The following is a 25284-nucleotide window of genomic DNA, read 5'->3' as shown; positions in this document are numbered from 1 at the left end:
ATATATATAATACATTTAATAATAAATTTGCCTTAAAGTCTACATTACAGCAAACGTTGCCTACATTTTGGGGGGGCGTGTGAAGTGAACAAAAACCAGAGCAACAAGTAACTGCGGTATACAGTAGTTTCCCTGCCGTTTATGAGGCAGTTTGTTACAGCTTATTCTTCTGTAAATGTTTTAACATTTTTTTTACTCAAAAAGACAAGAGAGTCTCTAACAGACAAAATAAGTACATGTTTTTGGTGCTGAGAGTGGATCCTCCCCTTATCTCTAAACAAATAAGATCGAATATAACGCTCGTTTTTCCTTTGTCCCAAAACTATAAATGTATGAAGCCAAGAGTTCCTCCATAGATAAATTTTATTTTGGCCAAGATTTCTTAAATATAAATATTCTTAAATATAAATGGGACAATCCTTGTTTGGGAGTTAGTCTTATTGATGGAGTCAACATAAACGTAAACTGGCACTCGATAGAAGAGATTGTAGGAACATCAACGGAATACTAACTGGTCACTATCGGAAGGCGACACACGCCACACGGAATGGTCTAGAGTAAAGCACAAAGAAACATTGCCCTAGATAAAGGTGAACAAAGGAAAACAAGTGGACTAGAGTAAAGAATAAAGGAAAAACAATGGAGCATCTCTTGTGCATAGGTTACCTGAAGAATTGGTGGATGTTGAGGTAGACGATATTCGATTCCTGAATTGGTAGATGTTGATGTAGACGATATTTCGATTCCAACAACAAGACGAAGCCACATGCTTCAACAGCCACAGAAAACAGTCAATTTATCGAGAGGGAGATCTGCTTTGATTAGCCGCATTCACATTCGCAACGTTGGCCTATAGTGTGGTCTCGAAGGTACGATTTAACACCGTTGGACTATTTTTGGAAAGAGAATTCCTGGTCCGGTATCACAGCCATGCGGCACAAAAACTTACTTAGATCCATATTAAAAGCTTGTTTATCCGATAAATTTTCTTTACTCAATTTGTTGGTTGAATTTAATCGCAATACATTTGTATGTAATGGTGGGGTATTTTTCTCTCAAACACTTAGCTTAGCTTCATATTTTTGGCACAATTTCTTGTTCCCAATGAGATAAAGATCGTGATTTATTAAGAATGCGATGCACAAAAATGGGTCAATTGGGTCACATTATATCAGAGTCGAACAATTTGCTCATGAAATATAATGAAAAGAGAGGCCGCAAAACAAAATACAGCATTTTAAAGGAAGTTTAAAAAATTTACATAGCCAGCAATCGCTTAAAACTCTTTCTTCATATTCGTAGTGTAGCCAAGTGATTACACTCTCACACAAAATGCCTTCAAGGCATCGAAACCTTCACAGTTACTTTGATCCTGCTTGAGCTTGACAACGTATTTGACAGCTTGAGCCGTGTTGCAAGCAAATATTTTTAAAAAAATCAATATGTGAGTCAACATAGGAATATTATCTAAAAACATGTTCACATAATAACCTTGTAGTTAGTTCATTAGGGTGATCGACAAGACAGATTTTTCTTGTAGTACTTTCTACTAAATCGATAATATCAGGGGCGAACTTGCGATATCTTCTACTGAAGTAGTATCGAAAATCGGCATTAACGTTTGAAGAGAATTATATACAATTTTATGTATCTACTTGTAAATTTAATAACAACCCTAAGTAAAGTAAAGTAAGGGTGATTTTTAAGAGCTTGATAACTTTTTTTTAAAAAAAAAACGCATAAAATTTGCAAAATCTCATCGGTTCTTTATTTGAAACGTTAGATTGGTTCATGGACATTTACTTTTTGAAGATAATTTCATTTTAAATGTTGACCGCGGCTGCGTCTTAGGTGGTCCATTCGGAAAGTCCAATTTTGGGCAACTTTTTCGAGCATTTCGGCCGGAATAGCCCGAATTTCTTCGGAAATGTTGTCTTCCAAAGCTGGAATAGTTGCTGGCTTATTTCTGTAGACTTTAGACTTGACGTAGCCCCACAAAAAATAGTCTAAAGGCGTTAAATCGAATGATCTTGGTGGCCAACTTACGGTTTCCATTTCTTGAGATGAATTGTTGTCCGAAGTTTTCCCTCAAAATGGCCATAGAATCGCGAGCTGTGTGGCATGTAGCGCCATCTTGTTGAAACCACATGTCAACCAAGTTCAGTTCTTCCATTTTTGGCAACAAAAAGTTTGTTAGCATCGAACGATAGCGATCGCCATTCACCGTAACGTTTGCGTTCCACAGCATCTTTGAAAAAAATACGGTCCCAATGATTCCACCAGCGTACAAACCACACCAACAACAGTGCATTTTTCGGGATGCATGGGCAGTTCTTGAACGGCTTCTGGTTGCTCTTCACCCCAAATGCGGCAATTTTGCTTATTTACGTAGCCATTCAACCAGAAATGAGCCTCATCGCTGAACAAAATTTTGTCGATAAAAAAGCGCGAAACACATTTCGAACCGAACACTGATTTTGGTAATAAATTCAATGATTTGTAAGCGTTTGCTCGTTAGTAGTCTATTCATGATGAAATGTCAAAGCATACTGAGCATCTTTCTCTTTGACACCATGTCTGAAATCCCACGTGATCTGTCAAATACTAATGCTTAGGAACAACCCTAGTAAAGTAAAGTATTTCATTTGCACTTGAAAAAGAACATAAGCCTTCCTCTAAATATGCAATATTTGAATAACTGTACTTATTTTTCCATACACAATCGAGGTGCATTTTCGGAACTCCTGAAGGCATATAATATGTATATATGTATGTAACACTTCTTACTTCTCAGCGTGACGTTATTGCTTCTATATTCTTATGTTCCGCACTGTGTTGTCCTTTTTCCAGCCATCAAATGGCCTTTGGCAACTTCAGCGCAATACTTCTATGTAAATATGGGTGTTAGCAGATGCAAGTAAATAACTGTCACTGGCATATGAGTGCAATAAGTTTTAAAATATATTGCAAATTGCAAAAGTGTGGCAGCCAAAAAATGCTCTAAATGTGCGATAAGGAAAATCCCATTTCGTACGCTGCCACGCAGTGCTCCTTTGGGCTCTGCCCTGGCAATAAAATGTACATATTGATATGTATCATGGAGGAATATCTGTTAGATTAGTTGGCGTTGTGCTCATATATGATGTCATTTGAGGTTATGTAATCTTCGTTTTATGAGTAGTCTTGATATATTTGGCAGTAATCTGGCAGCAAACAAGCACCAACCATAAATAATAATTATTGCATTGACAAAATTATATTACATAACAACCTTTTTCTGATATTAAGAGTTTATAAGGTCAGTAGTTGTAAGATAATTTCGTTGACTGAATTTAAGTATGAATTATGTGTGTTTAATACTGCTCTATAATTCATAAAGTCTAACATACAATATCATCAAATTTAATATTTACGAACAGTTGACGATGTCTGATTCAGTATATTCTCGTGTAGAAAGTTTGTATATATCGATCGATAAATACATTAGAACCAGAGACTGAAGAGTCCAACTGCTTTTTTATCCTGATCTGGAACTTTATTATTCTTCCTTACTTAGCCTTATCAATCCTTTACGCTTCCTTCGTTGCTTTCCAAGCGCCTTCTCCAGTCTCGTACACTAAGTGTCGTCACAGCTGCTTCTACTAAGGTTCGCTATCGGTGACACTGATGTAGACAGTCTTTTACTACCTACTCTGGAATCTAATACCTTTCGAATCGAATATCGTGGAGCAGTTCTTCGTTTGTCGGGATGTGGTAGTCATCGATAACATACAGAGGACCAAAGATCTGGCGTAAAATTCACGAACACTCCAAGCGCTTTCTGATATCGTCCATGCATCTGCGCCACACAGAAATACGATACTATGAGAGATATGTAGAGTGTTAGATTTGTCTGTCAAGAGGGCTCTACATTCTAATTAGTTGGAAACATTATTGCTGTTGATGGCTGTGCCAAGAAAAGCAAAATCCATGCAGAGACAATCAGCAGGATATAATGGCAATTATCAAAACCACCTGCTCCTGCGTAAAATAACCCCCTTGACGTCATCGCAGAGGTCTCAAAATAAGGAATTTTCTTGACTCGCTTAGTATAAAAACATGTGCTCAGACAATGAGACAATCTCACGATCCCTTACACACCAGGCTATTGAAAGCTGCCTTGTAATCGGTGAAGTAATAACGTTTTATTTCTTTTTCTCGTCTCTTTTCAACGATTTGGCGCATTATGAAGCATTGAAGGCGTTGCAGAAGGCATTATCCAGAATAGGCCTTAAGAGCCGAGCTCAATACTGCTTGGATCCCCTCTGTAATCTCAAAAGCTTTCCATTCATCGGCCTTTTCAGGCAAGAAAACAAACAAAACTTCGGGGAGGCACATCCGGGCTGTAGGACGGCTGCGGAAGCGTTGGGATGCCGGCCTGGTTAGGTAGCTGTTCACAAGAAAGAGGGTGTGAACCGGGGCATAGTCGTGGTGCAACTTCCAACCTGCTGCGATGTCTTGTCGGACCCAATTGACCCTTCGTTTGAGTCTCTTGAGGACTTCCACGTAAAACTTGGTTCACGGTTTGTCCAGGAGGAACAAATTCATGGTGAACTATGCCTTTGATGTCAAAAAAGACAACCACCATCCACCATTCACAGAAACACATCGCGCGAAAATGTTTGCCCTGACTCTCCAGGTGCTCGGAGGCAACTGACCAGCCGCTCGATTGTTAGCTAGGAACCCCTCTACCGCATCTAGTCATTGCGCGCAGTGCGAAAAACAATCATATAACTTTCCGGATAAACCCTGTTTGTCAGTGGCGCGGTTATTATAGTTAAAAATATTTGTGGGCGTGGCATTGTCCTGATTCCGGCCGTTTGTAAAATCGACTTTCTTAGGGTGACAAATAATCCATTCATTAAGCCGTTTACAATCTTAGTTTTCCGAAGCATATAAATAAATATATTAGGGTGGGTCAAAAATAAAAATAATATATATATTAAAAGAAATAAATATACATATATACATACATTTATAAAAATAAATATGTTAAAACCCCGCTGTGAAATATACATAAATATGCACGAATGTATGAGTTTTTCTAATAAATGTGAGAAACTTTTAATTTGAATCCCCCTGTCTTGAAGTGTTGAAATGAGCATGAGAGTCCCCAGCTGTCAACAGCAGCTACTAGAGAAACAAAAACGGTGGCAGTGGTGACACCATTTAATGTCGGCAATATTTTAAATAACAAAATTGAGCTACTTAACTGTAATGTTATACACACAAAGTACATTTTAGTTGTTTATTGGTGTTTTTGTACAACACTAATGCTGGTAGGAGCGATTGTAGGTGAAACAGAATGACACAGCGGCTTAATACCGCTTGTATATGTATGTATGTGCTTAACTGTAGTTAAAAATACCTACAAAAACATCAAGTGTGCGCTATAGGTAGTGAAAAAACAACAACAACAAGCAGTTAATGTAATTTGCTTCTGTTTTCCCCGGCAAAACTCCCCCACGCCGCAACTTAAACCGGAGCATGCGGGCTGCTGAAGTATGCACTCTACACATTTGTACTTATGTATGTGTCGACAAACACACACACATACAAACACTCGAAAGCGAGCAGTATATAAATTCGTAGCCCAAACCGAATTGCCCTCACCATTGCAAACTAAGCTTGAACTGTGGCAAATCGCTTTTAAAACAATTGTTCCGACTCCAACTACTTTAGTTACAATTACTGTTGTTGCTGATGTTATTTGTGTTGTTGTTTATATATGCATATTACAGTTTGCTTTTCTGTCTGCAGGCGGTAAATTTTATAATCTTGTTTGTGCCCCGCATTTGTTCTGCTCGGCATGTTGCACAGATGCATAAAGTGCTTCAATGTTATACACACACACATGCATGGAAATATAAACACACACATACATATGCACACATATACATATGAATAAGCATATCAGCAGGCCGAGCCTCAGCGTAGCTCGTTCGTATATTAACAATGACTTGCCTTTGAGAGCGGCTAATGCTTATGAAGATAGCATCTTGAATGCCCGAAAGTGGCAGCGATTTACAAATGCTGTTGAGTGGCAACCACATTTCAAGTGATTATTGCGTTTGCACTGTGACCCAACAGCTGTGAGTCGTAACTGCATATTTAAGCGAACTTTTAAGCATACATGCATGCATATATACACACAGACATATGTACATACACATACATATACATATATGTGTTTTATGAAAAAACCCTACTTGTAACGGTAGCTTCGCTTGGCTGCTTGGCGAGCGCTTACTCAAGAGTTGGTGTATTCAAATTTTTACCTCGTGTCTTTTCTTGACGCAATCGTAATGAGTATTCTTGTAATTTAGATTAAGTTGTACTAAATACATTAAATTACTTGCAGCAGCAATTAAGCTAAAGCGTTTGCATCACCTGGCAGTTATCTCACAGAAATAAACAAGAAGACAGAGGAAACGCTGGTTATATTACGGATCATTTGTTGTACTTCGTATTGTTGTTGTTGCATTAGCTAATATCAGCTGTTCAATGACGTCACTCTAGCAATATTAATACTATATTAAGTTAGTATGCCCTTCACAGGTTATATTAAGTTTACCAAGGAGTTTGAACCTACCCAGAAGAAAACGTCAGAGATTCTAACTATAATAGTATATATGTATGTATATAAATGATCAAAGTGACGTGATCGCTTCAGCTAAGTTTGTCTGTATGCCTGTCGGTATATACGCGAACCTCTCACTTCTTATCTAGAAGTTCCCGCAAGTGAGGAAAGTTCTCTGACCGTCATTCACTTGTGAGTGGCTAGAAACGACTCTTTTACATATGGATTAAGCAGCTCACGACTTCCGGTCTTAGACGAAATCTCGTCTGGGTGGCCAAAAAACATCCGTTTGAAGGCGAGCTAAAGCGAGAAGACGAATTATCCATCCCTCCCCAGGGTTGTGCTGTGAGTTTAAGAACCACTACATAAAAAACACCCCCAATGAAAGGAAGAAATCAAACAAACAGTCATCGCACTCGCGACTTTGCTCCCACTGTCACTGTTGACTGTCATAATTTCGTCTATCTTGGAACCAGCATTAACACCAACAACTCCAGCTCTAAAAGTATTCGACGCAGTAGTTGCCGGAGATAGCAGAGGAAGACCTCCACTTCGTTGGAGAGACCAGGTGAGAAGGACTTGGCTACACTTGTAGCACCACACCAACTAAGCGCCTTGAACCCGCTTAGACGTTTTATGTACGTATATTCCTACCAGCTTAAGGGATGACTAAAAGTCTGAGCTCCCGAAATGTTTAAGCCAGCGTTAAGAGGGTATTCTAGAAGCATGAATTTCAGGTAATTTTTAAAGCGTCGTAAAAAAAAGGCAATTAATATTTTTACCATCCATTTTTTTATTAGTTATTTGTTAATTTTAGAAGAGTAGAGAAAAAAATTAAAAACTAAAAAAAGTAAAAAATTTCAAAAATTATGAGCTGTCGAAGTGGGGGGCCTCTAAAAATTTCCACGTGACCATGCCCATGATTTCAACCCTCGTAGTTATCTGAAACCAAAAAGAAAAAAAGATTATTAATCTAGAATAATGTCGCAATGGTCCGAACTACGGAAAAGTGGGAAAAAAATTTTCACAAAATGGCGACTGCCTAAAAAAAAATTGTTTTTGGGTCACTTTTTCTGACTTTTTCGAATTTTTAAAAATAATAATAATAAAAATTTGGGGATGGGGCTAGTTCCAACCATAGACAAGTCTACAAAGAATCCTCTATAAAATTTTCTAGTAAATCGGTCCAGTAGAACCTGAGAAATCGTGGGCATCGTTTCGAAAAAGTCAGTTTAATGTGGTCCCATCTCGTATACTTCCAAAAATCTATTTACAACTCTCAACCTTACACTCAAACTCAGTTAAAACCATTACTACTACGAAAGAGCTAACTTTCTGAGGATGAAGAGCACACTAGACCTCTTCAAGTCCACTTTGTGTCAAAAAGATCTTTCGACAGCGTAAGAACCAATGGTATCTCTGGCCAGTAGTAAAAGGCGGACCTACTGTAGCCTGTTACCCAAAGCAGTAACATACAATAGAATACATACCGTACTGTGGTAGACTTTGGTATTGTGATGGCTTTCTAAAAAATGTCTGAAGCTATTAACGAGTCCATAAGACAGATACCCCTGGCTGAATTTATTATAAGTTATTATAGATGTTAAAGATCCATAGTAAATAAACAAAAATAGACATTTTTTTAAATCTTTGAAAAACTGTTGACTTTTTCAAGTTATCAAGTACCTGTTTTCGGCTTCGAGACTTGTTTTGTGTTGTTGTTGCATTGGCATATTTTTGATGAATGCTATTTTTTCATACTTCATAGGTCAAATTATCTAGACTCTTTCCGTAATTAACTTATATCGCCATCTTTTTTTTACTTTGCTAACAAAATATCTTCAACTTTTAATCAGATGCAATGATACACTCGTATAACGGAAGTTGCATACTTCCTCAACGCAAGCCATTTAATCTAAAAAGATTTACAAAAATATATGTATATGTATGTATGTACATTGTACAAGTTTATAACTGCAACCCTACAATTTATCTAATGCCTAACGACAAATTTTCGCCTGTCCAAGCCATTCCGCCTTTTTTATTACATCGTGCATCGCCTACAAGCAGCGACAACACGATCCCGCATGGCCTCCACGAAACGAACACTTCATTTGACTAACCAACCGCGAAAATAACAATAATTTGCCATTTGTTGCAAATAAATATCTTGCCACTAAACTACTACTAGACACGCCACCCAATGTGCCATACACACACACACAACAACAGCAACAACGACAACAGTACAACAATAAATGGCACTTTTGCATTTATTGGCGGAAAAAGGTACGTGTTGCACGTCCATTGTAGACACACGTATCAAAACACATTAGAAAACTTCCAAAAATGGTGCAATGCAAATATATTGGCTTTAAATATATACATACATATATATATATATATACATATGTGTATATGTATGAATGTATTGTTTGGATTTGAGTACAAATATACATATGTCGATGCTTGGTCTTCAACTGTGGCAAGCTCAAAGTGGCACTGTTGCCCAAAAACGTTCGCAATTAGTACGCGTGTCATGTTCACTGTCGCACAAGCGCACTCTGTGCCACACAACCACAAATAACAACAGCAAAACTTTGTTTACTCATTTGCTTGTATTGTCCATTCAAATGCCGAAATGCATAAATACTTTGCTGACCAACAGAAAAACTAAATTGTACTGTTAGTTTTATTGACGCCTCAGTTTGGATGTTGGTTCTCTGATTTACCCTTATTCAATTTCGAAATTGGGAAAAACAAGCTTAATTGTCTTAGCGGTTTTAATTTTAAGTTATTCAGCTGGGCAATAAAGCAGACTTCTCTTACATAAATAATGTTTCAATGACAGGGAGATTTAGAATGTAGTAGAAACTCAGTAATCCTGGAAGTCCGAACCGTCATTGCTTCTTTAGGGATAATAAAAATAGATCATTTTTCAGATTTTTAACCTCTTACTTCGCCGTACACAATATAAGAGTCTCTATCCTCCAATCTTATCAAAAATTTGTGTCTTCCCAGTGATATCAGTACATACAGAATCTCTATCTAGAACTCAAATGACTGTCTCTTTAATTTTGGCTCGTTCTTACTAGAAAACTCATGATGTCCAGGAAACTAACGATGGCTTCATAAATCCCAGTAATTTAGGAGTTGTATCGTAATATCTACAAATCATTCGCCATAGACAGAAATAGATAGTCATCATTTGGTGGATAGTCCGGACTATAAAGTGGATGCATAAATAACTTCCTCCCAAACTCTCGGAGCTTCTGGCGAGTCACTATTCCTGTGTGTAACCTGGCGATATTCTGTTAGAAAACAACTCCTCTCCTATTGGCAAAAATTGACCCTCTCTTACCGAAACGTTTCAATTGATAAATCAAATTTATGGCGATGATTGCCTATCCCGTAGTAGAGTGCACGAGTGGTTTCAACGTTTTCAAAGTGGTCGTGAGGACATACATAAATGACGATCAACACATGGGCCAAACAAAATCCGTGATCACTGGAAATTCCATCGAAACTGTGCGTGAATTCATCAAAAATCAGCCGAAATTATTATTGAAACTCATGGAAATGGAATTGCACATCTCCAAAATATCGATCTATCGCATTTTGACAGAACATTTGGGCTTACGAAAAGTCTGTGCACGGTTTGATCCGCACAAATTGACTGACGACCAAAAATTGCTTAGAATCCAACATTCGAAGGACATCATATGACCGATTATTTGACCAAAAATCACATTTTAACCATTAACCACTCCCCGTATTCACCTGATATGGCACCGTGCGACTTCTTCCTTTTCGGAAAAATACATTTGCCCATGAAAGGAAAGCGTTATGCAGACGTAGAGGCCATTCAAAAGGCTTACACCGACAAACGAGCTAAAACACTCGTTTGACATGCTTTTGGACTTTTTTAAATTAGTGATGAAACAAAGACTTTGTTGAGCCAAAGCTAACATGTTGAAACTTGGAAGTTAATATATAGATACTGTGGATCGTAAAAAGCTGCTCTGTATGCTCTCTTTATCATTCGAAAGAACATTCTCTGACATTTAGTTTTTGAAGATTATCTCTTTCAAATGTTGCTACGTCTTAGATGGTCCATCCGTTGAGTCCAATTTTCGATGACTCGTTCGAACATTCCAACTGGTAACTGTCTAATGACAAGCGTGATATTTTGCTTCAAAGCCTGAATAGAAAGATGCGGGATTGTCCGCACAGACTTTAGAATTTACATATCCCCACAAAAAAAAAATCTTACGGTGTGATACCACACGAGCTTGGTGGTCAATCGACCGGCCATCATGAATAGTTTTTGCACAGGCTATATTTTGTACGCCTTCTATTTAAGATCCCGGTGTAAGATGCTCCAAATCGTTCTATACGTCAGCCCAAGTTGCCGCGAACGGCGCCTAATCGACTATGCACGGTCTTCGTGTACACTCTCAGCTACGGCTGCTATATTTTCTTGATTGCGTGATGAATGTGGTCTATTCCGTCGAATATTATCCAAAAATGAATGCGTGATGAGTGGTGGTGTTACGAATAGTACGCTCAGTAGGCCGATTACACTGTAAGGAATCCCAGGAACCTCCATATATGTATATAGATCACTACATTTATTTTCAAGAATCCGCTTCTCTGTCTATTTTACATGGTCCAATAAACCTCGAATGAAATGTCTCAAAAAAATAAAAAGTTTTTCGCTGCCGGAAAATTAGTTTCACTTTTGTTTGCGCCCATCATCAAACCACCAGCGCACGACATGTCTGCATTTTAGGGCGCGCCACTAACAACAACAGCACCAACAAACAACATCAGCGCCAGAGCGCGGACCTTGTCGCGACATGACGCTTAAAGTTGCGCGCACAAATGTCAAAGTGTCATTGTTGCGGTTGTTGTTTTTCCCATTTGCAACACTTACACCAGCGATCGAATGGTTCACCAACCAGTCAGCGGTCCAACATCAACAGCGGATCAATATATTTTATGCTTCGAACCTTTCGCAGCTACTTACGTGCATATTTTACGGTACAAAAAGGCGCTGAAATAAGATACAGACACACACATACACACACGCATAGGTAAGTGCAAAGGTGCTTATGTAGTTGTGTTGCTGCCACAGTGCCTTTTGCTGCACAAATATTTAATTCCAATATTTAAGCATGCACTTTTCGCAGTCAACGACTGGCTTCTATCAGCATTCACACACACATACATATGTTCATACAGTTAAGTGAATATGTTTGTGTGTGTGTGTGCGCAGCTGCGAGTGCTTGCCTCATATGTGGCATGATGACCACTTTGCGATCGTCTCGTTCGTCTACAATATGTATTTATGACATATCGATGCTATTTGTTGCACACATACAATTTTGTTGTTGTTATTTATCAGTGTTTTTGTTGTTGTTTTGTGTTATTTTTGTATGATGTGACACTTTTGCCGCTTAGGTTCATTAGTGCGCTGCTAAAAACAACGACAGCGCGCAATAATAAATAAACAACTACAACAACAATAATGATAATAACAACAACAATGGTAATAATGATCGAAAAGTGATGTAAATATGGGTTTGCTTTCCATTTCAACGTTGAAAAGTGAAAATGCCTCTTAAATGCGGCTCCCACTGCGGCTAAGTTACATTTCTCGCCATTGTTGCACGCTGACTTGCATAGGTGTGTGTGTGTGTGTGGTTGCCACCACGTCAATGCGGCAATTTCATCGTTTATTTATTTATCTCATTTCGCTATGTATCTCATATGGACGCTTTTCTGAGGTGAACGCACATTCCTAAATGATGCTCATTTAACTTGCCTCATATCTATTGGCAGGGGCAGTTGCAGTGGCAACGCACATTTCGTTTGCCACCAGCTGTCTGAATTCGCATTGCCATTATTGGCAAGCCAAACCGCATTGATCGTTCACTTTATTGACAGCTATTTGTTGTTGCTGAAAGTTGTATTGTTGTTGTTGAAATATTTTTGTTGTTGTTATAGTTAACAATGTGCTTGTGGTTGCTAAAAATGTGCTTGTTGTTGTTGGCAATGTTGTTGGTAACATTTTGTTGTTGTTGCAATTACTAATATTTGTTGTTGTTGTAACAATTATTGTTGTTGTTTTTATTTTTTTTCTTTTTACACTGCTCTTGCTGTTGTTGTAAATTTTTTTTGTTGCTATTGTTAATATTTTTATATTGTTGTTGTTGTTGTTGTTGCGCGTTGTCCCATATCCAGTTGTTGAGTGTCATTCACGTTGGCGTGTGAAAAATGCAAAGTACACAGCCGTAATTAGGACTTTCAGTGAAATGCTCGCCAAACAAATGTCGCTTTCAATTAGCAGTTGTTGTTGTGTTCGAAATTTAATGAGGTAAATATCATTTTCGCCAAAATTAATATCTCACACTTTCCACGAATTTCACACAAACAATTGTCTTACAAAGAAAAATAATGTTGAAGCAACACCTAATATGAACGCAGTCACGATATTTGACAGCTTATCGCACCCACTTTCATATTTGTTGCATATAACGGTTCTTTTTAAAGGCATAATTGGGCTAAAATGCTTAGATAAAGTTAAAGACTCAAATAAGGTTTAAAAAGATACAAGGGGAGACAGTTATGCCATCATTTGTAATACTACTAATGATTGCAGCAAATAGAAAATCGAAACAAAGACTACGGAGCGGGTTTTAAAATTTCGAAAAATATTGCTATCTTCTTTTCTTACGTATACATTAGTCACATAATTGCTGAAAAGAGAAGGCAGATAGGTAGAGTAGAGGTCGTAGGTCTTTAGGAGACCCATTGTGATACTACCTAGATCTAGACTAAAGACTAAAATCTTCTCACTCTATTATATCCTTTCTGAACCATTATGAGCCGCTGTTGAAGTTCATCAACTCAAAAAATTTTAATATGCAACTTCCGAGACACTGTCACGAATCATCGACCAATAGTTGACGCTTATTTTCTTATAACTACAAAGCTTTGCAGTCGTATAGAGGATATTCTATGGTATCTTTCTCCTGTAACTCTTAACAGCTTCTACCACTTGACAGCTTCGCTGTAATATATGGTCTTTCCAGTCTTCTACTGGCATGCTTCCCAATTAGACAGTAACTTGGAAGCAACTATTAGAGTTCTCATGTTATTTCTTTTGAATTTTTATAGTCGGCACTGCGGTCCGTATTCGATACACGCCACTTTGTTCAGCAAGTTTGGGATTAACTCCACCAATACTCGATTAACATCTAAAAGTAGCCAGAGTCATATACATATATGCTCTCTTTAATGGGCACAAAGTGTAGGGTGGTGCCTGTTCTGACTAGTTCATATGTTTTACAGTAACCAGGAATACCACTGTGACCTTGAATATAATTCAGGTTTATCGTGAAATATAATGTTATATCCACTAAGAGATCAGGACATTATTTCACCATCTTTGAGGAAACCCTTAGGAACTTCAGTGATTTCATGCCGCTGAAGAGAAATGTCAAACGAGCAGGCAAAAATATCGTTTTCTATCTCCATCGATCTACTTTTGAAGAGCCCTAATAAAAAACACTTTACTTATCCTCATGTCTTTGTTCAACTCACGCTATCAAACTTTTTACTAGAAGGGTAGGCCGATAGCTAAGTTGATTTACTCTTTCTTCGTTTTGGAGTGAATACCTTTCAAATAAAGACAATTATTTACTAGTCCTTTCATCCATTGCTTGGAGCTCTAGGTTTAGTATTTTCAGTATTTTCACAAACTCTACGTGAAAAGCTCGAGATTTATTCGAATAATAAAAAGAAATCGAAGTTTAAAATCATATTCCAACAGCTTCAATAGAAATACTAATGATTTGGGAGAGATATTTTTGATCAATTTCATTTAATATTCAATAATAACCAATAATCTGCTGAGAATTTTCTTGCCAAATAGAGAAAGTACAATTTTTAAAGAAAATTTGGGACACATAGTCAAGTCTAGAGCCAATGATTAAAGTTTCAAAAAACTCTCTTTATTTTAAAAAGTCGTTTTTTGTTGCTTACTATTCACATCATATGTTGCATAAAATTTTCAGCATCCGCTCTCAAATATAACCACCATATAACCGCTACATAATGTTAGACTTTATCAAAATGCTGGGGCTAAGTGAGTCCTTGTGGTATAGGAGAGGGCAAAATAGACCTAATGTGCACCGCGACATTCCTCATTTATTAATCTTATAACCACTATATAACCAATATATAACCAATAAAATAACCAATATATAACCACTTTATAACCAAAACGCAAATTTTGTTTTAATATCAGTGCTTTCTATTATATCCTTATTCCTTTGGCTATAAACTTAAGAAAAGTGATGTTATGTTGTTTTGCATTTTAAGTAGATATACGGTAAATAACTTACACAGAGCTAAGTAACAGAAACAGTTAGGTTTTAGGTGCTAGAGTAAAGCAAGAAGACACCCGACCAATTCCACTTACCATACATTAAATCAATATGAATAAATATATAAGAGTCTCTTTATATTCAATTTTCTAAGGCTTCCATAAAACCAAAAAATTTCCCCTAAACCCAAACCAATAACCAGTGAAGATTATGAGTCATACCAAACACCACAATTTTTCTCACGATAACTCAACGCTTGACTTGTGGCTTCGCATGCTGCCCTCAAAATAGCAAAACGTATGATCAATATGTGCCACATGCAACACACATTATACTGCATTTGGCCAACACACGCTACGAATACGCTACCATTAAGCATCTAATAAAATGGCAAACTCTGACGATTTTCCTTGACTTTCAGCTAGCCGAGCGCTGACAGCTGCATATGACATAGCAAATTGACCCACAAACGCTGAGAAGTTTCGTGCAACACGAAATGTGCCCACATTTACACACTCATGCAGTGCAAGAACATATTTTTTAGTCTCTGCCGCATATGATTTGGACGGTTACGGTCAGTCTGGCGGCACATAGTAAACATTAATCTAATGGCGATGGATATGTGTCGAAGGCACAAGCTTCATTTCATGACCTCCAACTGACTGAGCATTTGTTTGCTTGCTCGTGTTGCATGCAACATCGAGTTATTGATTACACAGCTCAACAGTTTACTTAGATGGCTTTGATGCCAGTCGGCCGATGGATTATACGTTACAAAGCCCTTGAGCTGCACCTAAGCTTCGTATGTGTGTGTGTGTGTGTGTGAACATGAGTGTTGCATGCAATATCCTGCGAAACGTGAGCAACGTGTAATTTTTTTCTGTGGTGTATATGTGTGTTTACTGTGCGGAATTGACATCGTTGGCATACATTTTAGCCGACAAAATTTCCAATTTGTTTGAATCAAAGTGATTAGCTGTGCTCTTGGCCACCTAAGGTAAATATTAAAGTGTAATTTCGCTCAGAGAACTCGGTTAGGCGGTCACCATGTTGTTTCTGTGTATACGTCTGTGTGTGATTGTCCTTAAAACACGTTTAATATAAACAGATTTGCCAGAATTGCCGTTTTTGAAATTTCTTCACATACTTACTAGGAACCCTCCATTCGGAGGCACTTTATTTGTATTTTTTAATTAAAGCACTGAGCAACCAAAGCCCGAAAGATAGCATGAAATTGTATTCTATTTTATAGACACAAAAATGTCCTGTTATATATTTCAAAACAATTTTCGGGCGGCAAATTCTATACTAAATAACCCAAGGATTCCACAAATTATTTATATAAAAGCTTGAGGTCTAAGGTAACTCAGAACGAGGCATGTCTTCAACGATCTCTCGACCGTCTTTGAAGGCTTTGAATCACTTGTATGCTGGAGTTTTTAATTACTATAAACACCTAAATTTGTATTACTTAGTATTTTAATATTTGAGTCAGGCTATTCTAGGAGTTCATTTAACTACAATATGCAATATCCCCTATACTCTTTTATGTAGGCAATTAATCGTTGCAACAATTGCAACGCTCTCATTTTTAATTATGATGAATTTGACAATTTGCTGCCGGAAATTAAAACACAGAATGCTGTCACAAGCAGAAAAGTTATAGCAATAACAGTCATACTTTATTCATATAAATGAGTTATTGCTCGCCAAAGCTGTTGGTGACACAAAAGCTGGAGCACTATACTACAAGTACAGACATAAGTACATACATACAGTCACTTGTGCCACATTAATCTTCGGTAACAGGAAATGTCATTATATCATTTGCGATTAATTGACTGATTGATTATAGTCCGCCAGCAGAAAAGTATAAAAGAGTGGATATATAAGTATATACATACATATATACATTTACATATGTATATCTTTACATACATATGTATATGGATATAGAATCAAAATATATATCAATCAACTCTACAGCGAGTTGTAGGCCTTTTGACTCCCAAAAAATGCCGCCAATATTTAAGCAATGTCTTGAAGTTGTCTTAATTCTTGATTTATTACCAGAGAATGTTGGACTTGGAACTTTCCCGATAACTATTAACTGTAAGTGAAGCTCTAAAAATTTAAATATGCTTACGCATAAACATTATTCTTCCACTTTGAAGCGCAAATACCATAATGACCGCATTCTTTCGCTTGAAGCCAATAACCCTTGACCTCACGCATGACCTTCACGGCATTCGCTTCCAAAACAAATGCCATTCTAATGCATTCCAACCTTCACAGCGTGCAATAAATCAATCAGTTTTTACTTTTCTTATTCTGGCCTCTTCCTTGTTATTAAGTTTTTCCGCATTCATAACTGCGCCCGGCAAATGTGGCAACACCCGCTGGCGTAACAAGCGCCAATGGCTGAGCGTACGCATGGAATAGCAAACAAGCACAGCAGTCGGTCCACACATTGCGGAAAAAAACTCTAAGAATTCTGCACACTGACATTTTTACGAAAAGACAAGCCAAATACAACAACATCACAAACAATTTACAAGAACAATGTGTTAGTACTTGCCATACCCGTAGCTTTGACGATCGTGCCACATTTGTAAAAAACGAGGCAAATGTAATACATACATCCATGAGTGATGGCCAGTAGGAAACATTTATGAACTTCAAATTTGTGAACTTTTTCTATAAACTATAATATTAGAATATTTGATTTTTTCTAAGCGAAAAGTTTACGGCGTGCGCAAGGAAGATAATTAAAGTTAGTCCATTTCAAGACTGAGGCAATTATTTTCTTATATTGTTACTGGAAGTCACATAATTAGCCCTTTTGAACAGCCTAATACATATTCCACAGGCTATATCTGTCTGTCGTACATTCTAATCTGGCAAAGAGATTTCTAAGCTTTTCAGTAAACATTTTCTCGCCGAACTCTCATATTTGATGCCCCAAGAGCCAACCCTAATAAATTTAAAACCAAGAAACTTTAGTGTTTTTTGTTCAGATCTCACTTGAAGAACATATGTTAAAGATACCAGTCTTATCTCAGCTTACCAGAAGAAAAGATTTCTAAAAACATCCACTAGTTATCTAAATAAAATTTAATCAAGAAATTGAGTTTGATGGAACAAAGAAAAAAATTTTACAATAACTATTAAAATTCGTAAAAATTTTGGAATAACAAAAGGCTATAAGGCACTCGAGAATTTCAAAATCTTTCTCAAGAAGTTGTTGTAATATTTTACTGGGTGGACCAGAGAAGAACCCTTATAGAGTAAGTGGAAACTTATATTTGTTTTCAACTCGTTAATGCTACTCCAAAAATCAGGAAATAAAGACAAAGTTTGCCTAGAAGTTCTATTATTGTAAATATTTCCTCGCGACTTCGTAACTTTACCCTTTCCCTCAACCGCGTTGCTTATAAAACTCATGAAAATCTCGAAAAACAGCAAAAATAATCTTATTATGGGTTCTTAAATGAATTACGGAAATTTTTTTTTTATGAATTGTAATTAATTTTGTTCTTGGTCCGTCCGATTTGAAAAATATATTTATATCTATAATTTGAAAATATATTTTTTCCGACTTATTCTTCATATTTTCCTAGAAAATGATAATATTTGTTAAAAATTGCCATTTTTTTAATAGAAAATTAGCTTTCAAAACTATTTCCTACAGGGTATATTGATTATTTTAAAAATACGTTTAATCTCTAGCAGTTCGTAAAAATATGTTTAAATCTGAGGAATGGAATACAAAATCTTTTTATATTAAAATGATATTTTCTCAAATTATTTCCTACAGGGTATGTTGAAATTTGTAAATAAAAATAAATTATCTAAATTATTTTTGTAGTGTGACTTGAGATATCTAGAACAAAGTTTTTTCATATTAAAAAAATTTTCAAAATTTCTCCCTACAGGGTCTTTCATAAATAGACACATGTGCATCATGTTGTCAATAATTTGAGTCGCAACAAATGAACACAATGGCAAACACGACAGCTCATTTATTGTGAATGCTTCTGATGTTGTTGCTTTTGTTTGTGGAAAATGTCCAAATGATGCGAAACACACTAGACAACAAAATCAGATATATTATATTTAATGACCGGGTGTGCCAACACTTTGACTAGCAAATTAATAGGCACACATACCATAAATAAACGAGTAATGAAGAGACTATTGAGAAAATTTTGTTATAATCTACAAAATTATATATTCAACAGTATTCTACTTTATAAATTATACATATGTATATACAAAGTGTTGTAGTAATTCAGATTAATGCAGACGAATATGACTTAATTTTATAAGGACTATATTAGGTTATATATGTCAAATGTATTCGAAGTTCCTCACATCTTTAAAAACTATAAAGAAACTTCCGATTTAATGGGGAATGATTATTATCATTCGAAAAAACATTCTTTGCCGTGTCTATGTCTCAGATGGCCCATCCGTTGACATCAATTTTCGATGACTCGTTCGAGGATTTCTACTGTTAACTGCTAAATGACAAGTGTAATGTTTGCTCCAAGGCCTGAATCGAAGCGGGATTGTTCGTATAGACGTTACACTTTACATATCCTCACAGGAAAAAGTCTAACGGTGTGATATGGCACGATCTTGGTGGCCAATCGACCAGCCCAAGACGTGAAATAATCTACTCACCGAAGTGTTCTCTCAATAACTCCATTGAGTGAAGCGATGTGTGGGAAGTGTCGCCGTCATGTTGAAGTCGAATATGGCCGATATCACGAGCTCAAGAGACCAGAAATGGGCTTCATCACTGAACAAAATTTGGCTCGAATACGTCGGATGTTCTTGAAACTTTTCAAAAAGCCATAGAGCGAAGCGATATCGCTTGAGAAGGTCGAGTGGCTTCAGTTCTTGCCCAAACTCTATTTTATACGTTTTAAATTTAAGATCCTGACACATTCTTTACAGAACGTACATATCTACATATATTTTCTTAATAAAGTTGAAAGTTTTGTAAACGTTGTTCAGGCGTAAGTCTTTCCATTATGAAATTCTAAACAATACTGAACAAAAATAACGTGACAGCTTGACATGACTCACGCATGACCTGTCAAATAAAGGTTATTGGAAAAAGTACCTCTACTTGGATCACCCGTCATATATCTAATAACTAGTTTATTTCAACACAAATTCTGAAACTTTTCGCCTGTAACTAAAATCATATCCAAGTACTTTTATGTGAACCTCAGTATTTTCCGCCAACTTCAAGAATAAATCACATGTTTTTCAAAATATTTTTTTGTTTAAATTTTCCACGTTCAACGCGAATGACAATTCGTATAACTGTAATGCATAGCATTGAACGTTCGCTGAAGTGAATAGCAACAAAGAATGGCGCCAATAACGTCCTTAACATGTCGCTTTGACATTGCTTTATTCATTTTCCAGTCACTCGCTGCGTTTGACACACGAACCATCAATCTTTTGGCCAACAAGCAATTCATCGCGGCAGCAAGTAGCGCCAAAGTAGCATTGCTTTCGCCATATTCGCACGCTTTGTCTGCTACGTTTGCGGGTGCTGCGGTAGCTTGGCCGATCTTGTTGGCAGCGATGATTGAGTGGCAACGTATCTATATTTCTATGTATATATTTATACATTCTATAGACATACATACTTGTATGTATGAAATCAGCCGTATTTTGTGCGTCTTCGCTGCGCGCTGTCGTTGTGCGGTTGATGCCATACAGCTGTACGTGTAATATATGGCGTTACGGTTCATAAATTCATCGAGGCAAAGCCCTTGTCAGCTGAATTAAACGCTTACACGCAACCTTTTTTATACAACGGGAAATGTAATGTGCACGTAAAATGCCATAAAACGTACTTGTACATTTGTGTATTAAGATTTTTTTCTAGTTTATACGAAATCTTTGCAATATCAGATGAGGCATATGAACGCATTGATCCATTGAAAATTAATTTTGTTGGTGGTAAGGCTTACCTTGCTCTAAATTTAATAAAAACTAATACTTCTAAAGTTTGGCTCATTCTGTAAAAGTGTGTCTGTAATCGACGGTTTTTCTTATTTCTTTATTTTACGAAATATTTGCGCCAAAAACTTGTAATCAAGCGATCCAGGACTAGTCTCAACGATGCACGTTCTTAAATTACAACGTCTATTTATCGATATATTTATGTACATATGTATGTAGAAAGGGTTTGTATGGAAAGAAATAGGACTGAGTCGATTTATTATTCCTTTCTGCGGTTTTCCCAAAATTTTTTGAATTTCTCAGTCAACCATTTTAGGACTAGGAACTGAGCAACTCTTAGACTTAAGAAAGGGAAACTTTTCAGCAGGTTATTGCCACTTGTGTTGCATTTATTGGTAATAAGCTCATAGCAAACCAGTTAACCGAGTGTGAATTGTAAATTGTTTATAAGTAATAGAGACTAACGACTGCATACGATTAGGTTAAATGCCTGAATCAACACTTTTCTCGCATCATTATGGGCAAAGTGGTGCACTTTTGGCAATAACAAAGAGCAATAGTTGCCACAAGGGCTAAACGAAATGACCCTGCAACGCTACGAAAAACACCTTCTGATAACCCTAAATTATACGATTCACACCTACAGCGGGCAGTGAGCGCACCAAAGAAATGCTTGATGGATGGAAAGTGACACCTGAAGGCTAGCAGAAAACGACAGGACACGCCCCTTTAATAGCACAATGGCGCGAATAATAGGGATTCAAGTGGCAGCAAGACACACGCGCAGACACACAGATTGACAATTATACTGTAGCTGCAGCTACCTTTTTGCCACAACTCATTGCTGACTGCTGTTTTGTTGCACGTGTTGCCAAAGGTCGCACACCGCAAATGTGGCACTGCTTGCTGGCCGCCACACTTGCAATGATTTAATGCGAAATTTCTTTATTCCTATCTGCAGTCAATCGGAAAGGTGGCAGGCTGGCGAAATGTCTTGGAAAAAGTGGTAGCTGCAACATGCCACTGGGCCTGCCGCGATTGTTGGTGTGACTGTGTGTGTTGCCTGCCACAATCAGTGGCGTGCGATAAATCGCCAGTGCAACTGATAAATCATCGATGCCACATGATTGCTCGGCGCTGTGCCGCCAAATGCAAATTTTCGCTTTCCTCGGCTACTTGACGCCTCTCGGTTGGGAGTTGCAAGTGGTTAATTTTCGGTATTGCTGCAAAGCACCACTTGCCACCGCCGCCGCCGTCGACAGTCGCATTATTTAATAGCAACACTTAGCAGCGCATTAAGTGCAAGTAATCGCTGGCCATTCGCTGGCAGCGCTTGTGTTGAATGCGGCACGTTGCCACCGCGCTTGATGTGTGCTGTGGCTGCTGTTTTGCAAATTTATTTACACGCTCATTGCTGTTGCTGTTGTTGCTGCTGTTTTGCTCATTTGGCTTTGCAATTTGTACGGTTTTTTTCTCGTGCGGCGTGGCATTAGTTTTGTGTTTAGTCTTTAGCGCTTAATGTGCCACAACAGTGAGCGCAACACTGCAAATGTCTGCTACAACAAAAGTAGCAACAACCATCACAATCAGTTTCGCACACTCTTCCATTTGGTATTTAATAATGTTGCAGTTGCATTCATTTAAGCGCGTTGCATGCAAAATTACACTTCTGCCTTTGTCTTTGCCGCGCAGCCGCAGCAACAACAAGTGCTGTTGCGCTTAATTTATGATAGCAGCACATAAATAACATTTTATTATCTGCTGCCATTAAAGGTTGCGCTAATTACAACAACGTGTGTGCAACACAATGAACCGCCTTGTGCCATGCATGTTGTGGACGTTGCGGCGTGTCTGGTCATTGCTACTACACCGCGCCGCGGCATGGAGGTTGTGTTACAGCCACCGCGATACTATAACACATGTGACTACAGCACATTTGCTTAGTCATGTAACCGAGTATGGTAATTAGTGCTTCCTATGGCCGGGCTCATAGCAACTTTTTCAGGCGTCTTATGCTAACCGTGCCAGGGATATGCCACTATGTGATTTAAAAATTTGATAATACTATTTGAGAATGTCGTATGAGTAATATGACTACGAATAAGACTCGAAAAAACCAAATACCAACAAGGTGCGGAAACGAGCTTTCGATTTTAGAAGATAGCCTGAGGACGGTTTCACAAATGGATCAGCGACACATGTGGGGTTCCTTGAGTACTTAGAAGCTCGTGACAAACTCTATTTCATTTTTCCTTAATTCTGGTTTAGGTGTAACAATGATTATTGACGGTCAGTAGATACACACCATCCTAATTCTTCATTGACTCTGATCTGATCTCATACATTCACCTCCGTAAACCTTCTTGTTCTACGGTGTTCATTGCTGCACTGATCACAAAATCGAAAGTTTAGTTTGCACTCGCTTGAATTTTTAGTCACGGTATTTATTTCGGTAGACCTTAGTGTTCTAAGGTAGTCATGGCTACAAGACAAGGGTATCCTACAAAGGGTTCATTCTGATCTCATGTCCAATCGGCGAGAGTATAGTTCGCAATTGCTGAATTCTGAACTGGCCTCATGTTCAACCGCAGACAGTATAATTCTCAGTCCCTTGAATTTAAATTGACGGTATTGACCGAGTATGGTTTTGACCTTCTTAAATCTTTATCTTTTACGGTATTCGTCACAATGCTGGGCCTTAAGGGACTTCGAAATGACCTCATGTTCAACCACAAAGAGTTCCACCACAGTTCACCCACAATAGTTCTCCATCGCTTGAATCAAAATTGACCTCCTCTGCATTTTCTACGGGATTCATTGCTCCACTAAAGAAATCTAAAAATACTTTAATCGGATCTCATATTATTCCGAAGAGAGGACCATTTTCAATCGCATAAACTCGATCTTGCTTCGATCTTATCCTTTGTAACAAAGAAAGTACCATATAATTCTCAATCCTTGAATTTAATTGACCGGAACTAACTTCGTAAACCTTTGACTCTAGTATTCATCCGCAGTGAATAAGTCTATAAGTTCTCCGAATACAGGTGGAAGGTCAGATGAACCCTTAACAAATCTGATCTATCTCGGCATCAACATCTTTAGAGCTTATAAGTATATTTAGAACGAATGCCTTTTGTCATCATAGCTTTTTGAGCTTCGTATTTAGCCTTTACATCTCAACAGTTTACTCTTCAAATAACTTTACTTTAATATATGTAATACTAACGGTTTATTATTTATTTCTTTATTTTTCAGAATTTTCTCGCCGCCAACGCGCAATGTTGGTGGAATGCACCACTCACAGCCGCAACACGTGCGCTCAAATATGCCGGTCATGTGGCGCCCGGCATGCTATTGGTGACAGCCGAACCATGCGCACTGGAAGTGCTACGCGGTGCCTATGCGCGTAGCGTGCTGAAACCACCGGCGACTTATGTCATCAGCTCAGTCGGTAAGTGAGGCAATATGTTCATTATTATAGAAGTTGCATAGAAGCAGATGTAAACCCAAAGATAATTACGATGAGTTTAAACAATACCAGACATTTTCACGGAGTGAACTCGTAAAATACTCAAAAAATAGTTAATAATGAGTTCTTTTAAAAGTTAAAAAATATTGTGTCTTACTCAGGGAGCCTTGTTCCTCATACAGATTGGTTTTTTACCCTGTACAAGGTATATTAAGTTAGAAACTCTAAAAAGTAAATAATCAACGTAACGACCTAAGTCAATTTGGCCATGTTCATTCGCACGCCTGTCTCTCAGTTTTTGAGATATCGATCTCAAATTTTGCACACTGTTTTTTTCTCTTCAGGACCCTTCTCGTTTGTCGAAACCGCTATATTGGACCGCTTTAAGATATAGCTGTCATACAAACTGGTCGATCCACATGTAGTTCTTGTATGTAGAAAACTTTTTTATTTGTCTAAATAATTTCATGAAATTTGGCACGGATTATTTTCTAAGCAAACTCTGCAATATAGAAAAAAATTTTCAGATCGGACTAACTACATACAAACTGAACGACTAAAATCCAGTCCTTGTATGAAATACTTTTTAATTTCACAAGATATCTCCATGATATTTGTTAGCTGAGGTAACGCCACAATCTCCTAAGAAATTGTACAGATGAAACCGCAATAGCTTCCACAATCCGAGCAAAACCAAAAACCGTTTACAAATTTCATAAATTGAATCTCGTTCGATTTGATTTATTTACAAAATCACCAATCAAGTAGCTGTCAAAATTACAATGTCAATAATGAGACAAAAGAAAGAGCAA

General features: G+C 37.5%; 1 protein-coding gene across 2 annotated transcripts in view; it reads left to right on the top strand.

Annotated features, from left to right (window-relative positions):
* The window catches only part of LOC105222472 (mucin-4), a 136077-nt gene that overhangs the window by 45860 nt on the left and 64933 nt on the right, over positions 1–25284 (top strand). Inside the window, exon 2 of one of the 2 annotated variants that reach the window (XM_049456896.1) lies at positions 24259–24454. The exons of the other annotated variant lie outside the window; for it this stretch is intronic. Within the exon in view, the coding sequence (XP_049312853.1) occupies positions 24259–24454 (196 nt within the window). The remainder of the gene's footprint in view (positions 1–24258; positions 24455–25284) is intronic. 2 annotated transcript variants of the gene reach the window in all.

The sequence above is a fragment of the Bactrocera dorsalis genome, chromosome 5 (genome assembly GCF_023373825.1).
Source record: "Bactrocera dorsalis isolate Fly_Bdor chromosome 5, ASM2337382v1, whole genome shotgun sequence".
Lineage (NCBI taxonomy): Eukaryota > Metazoa > Arthropoda > Insecta > Diptera > Tephritidae > Bactrocera > Bactrocera dorsalis.
The sequence above is the reverse complement of the archived record's forward strand: the minus strand, read 5'-3'. Positions and strand labels throughout refer to the sequence as shown.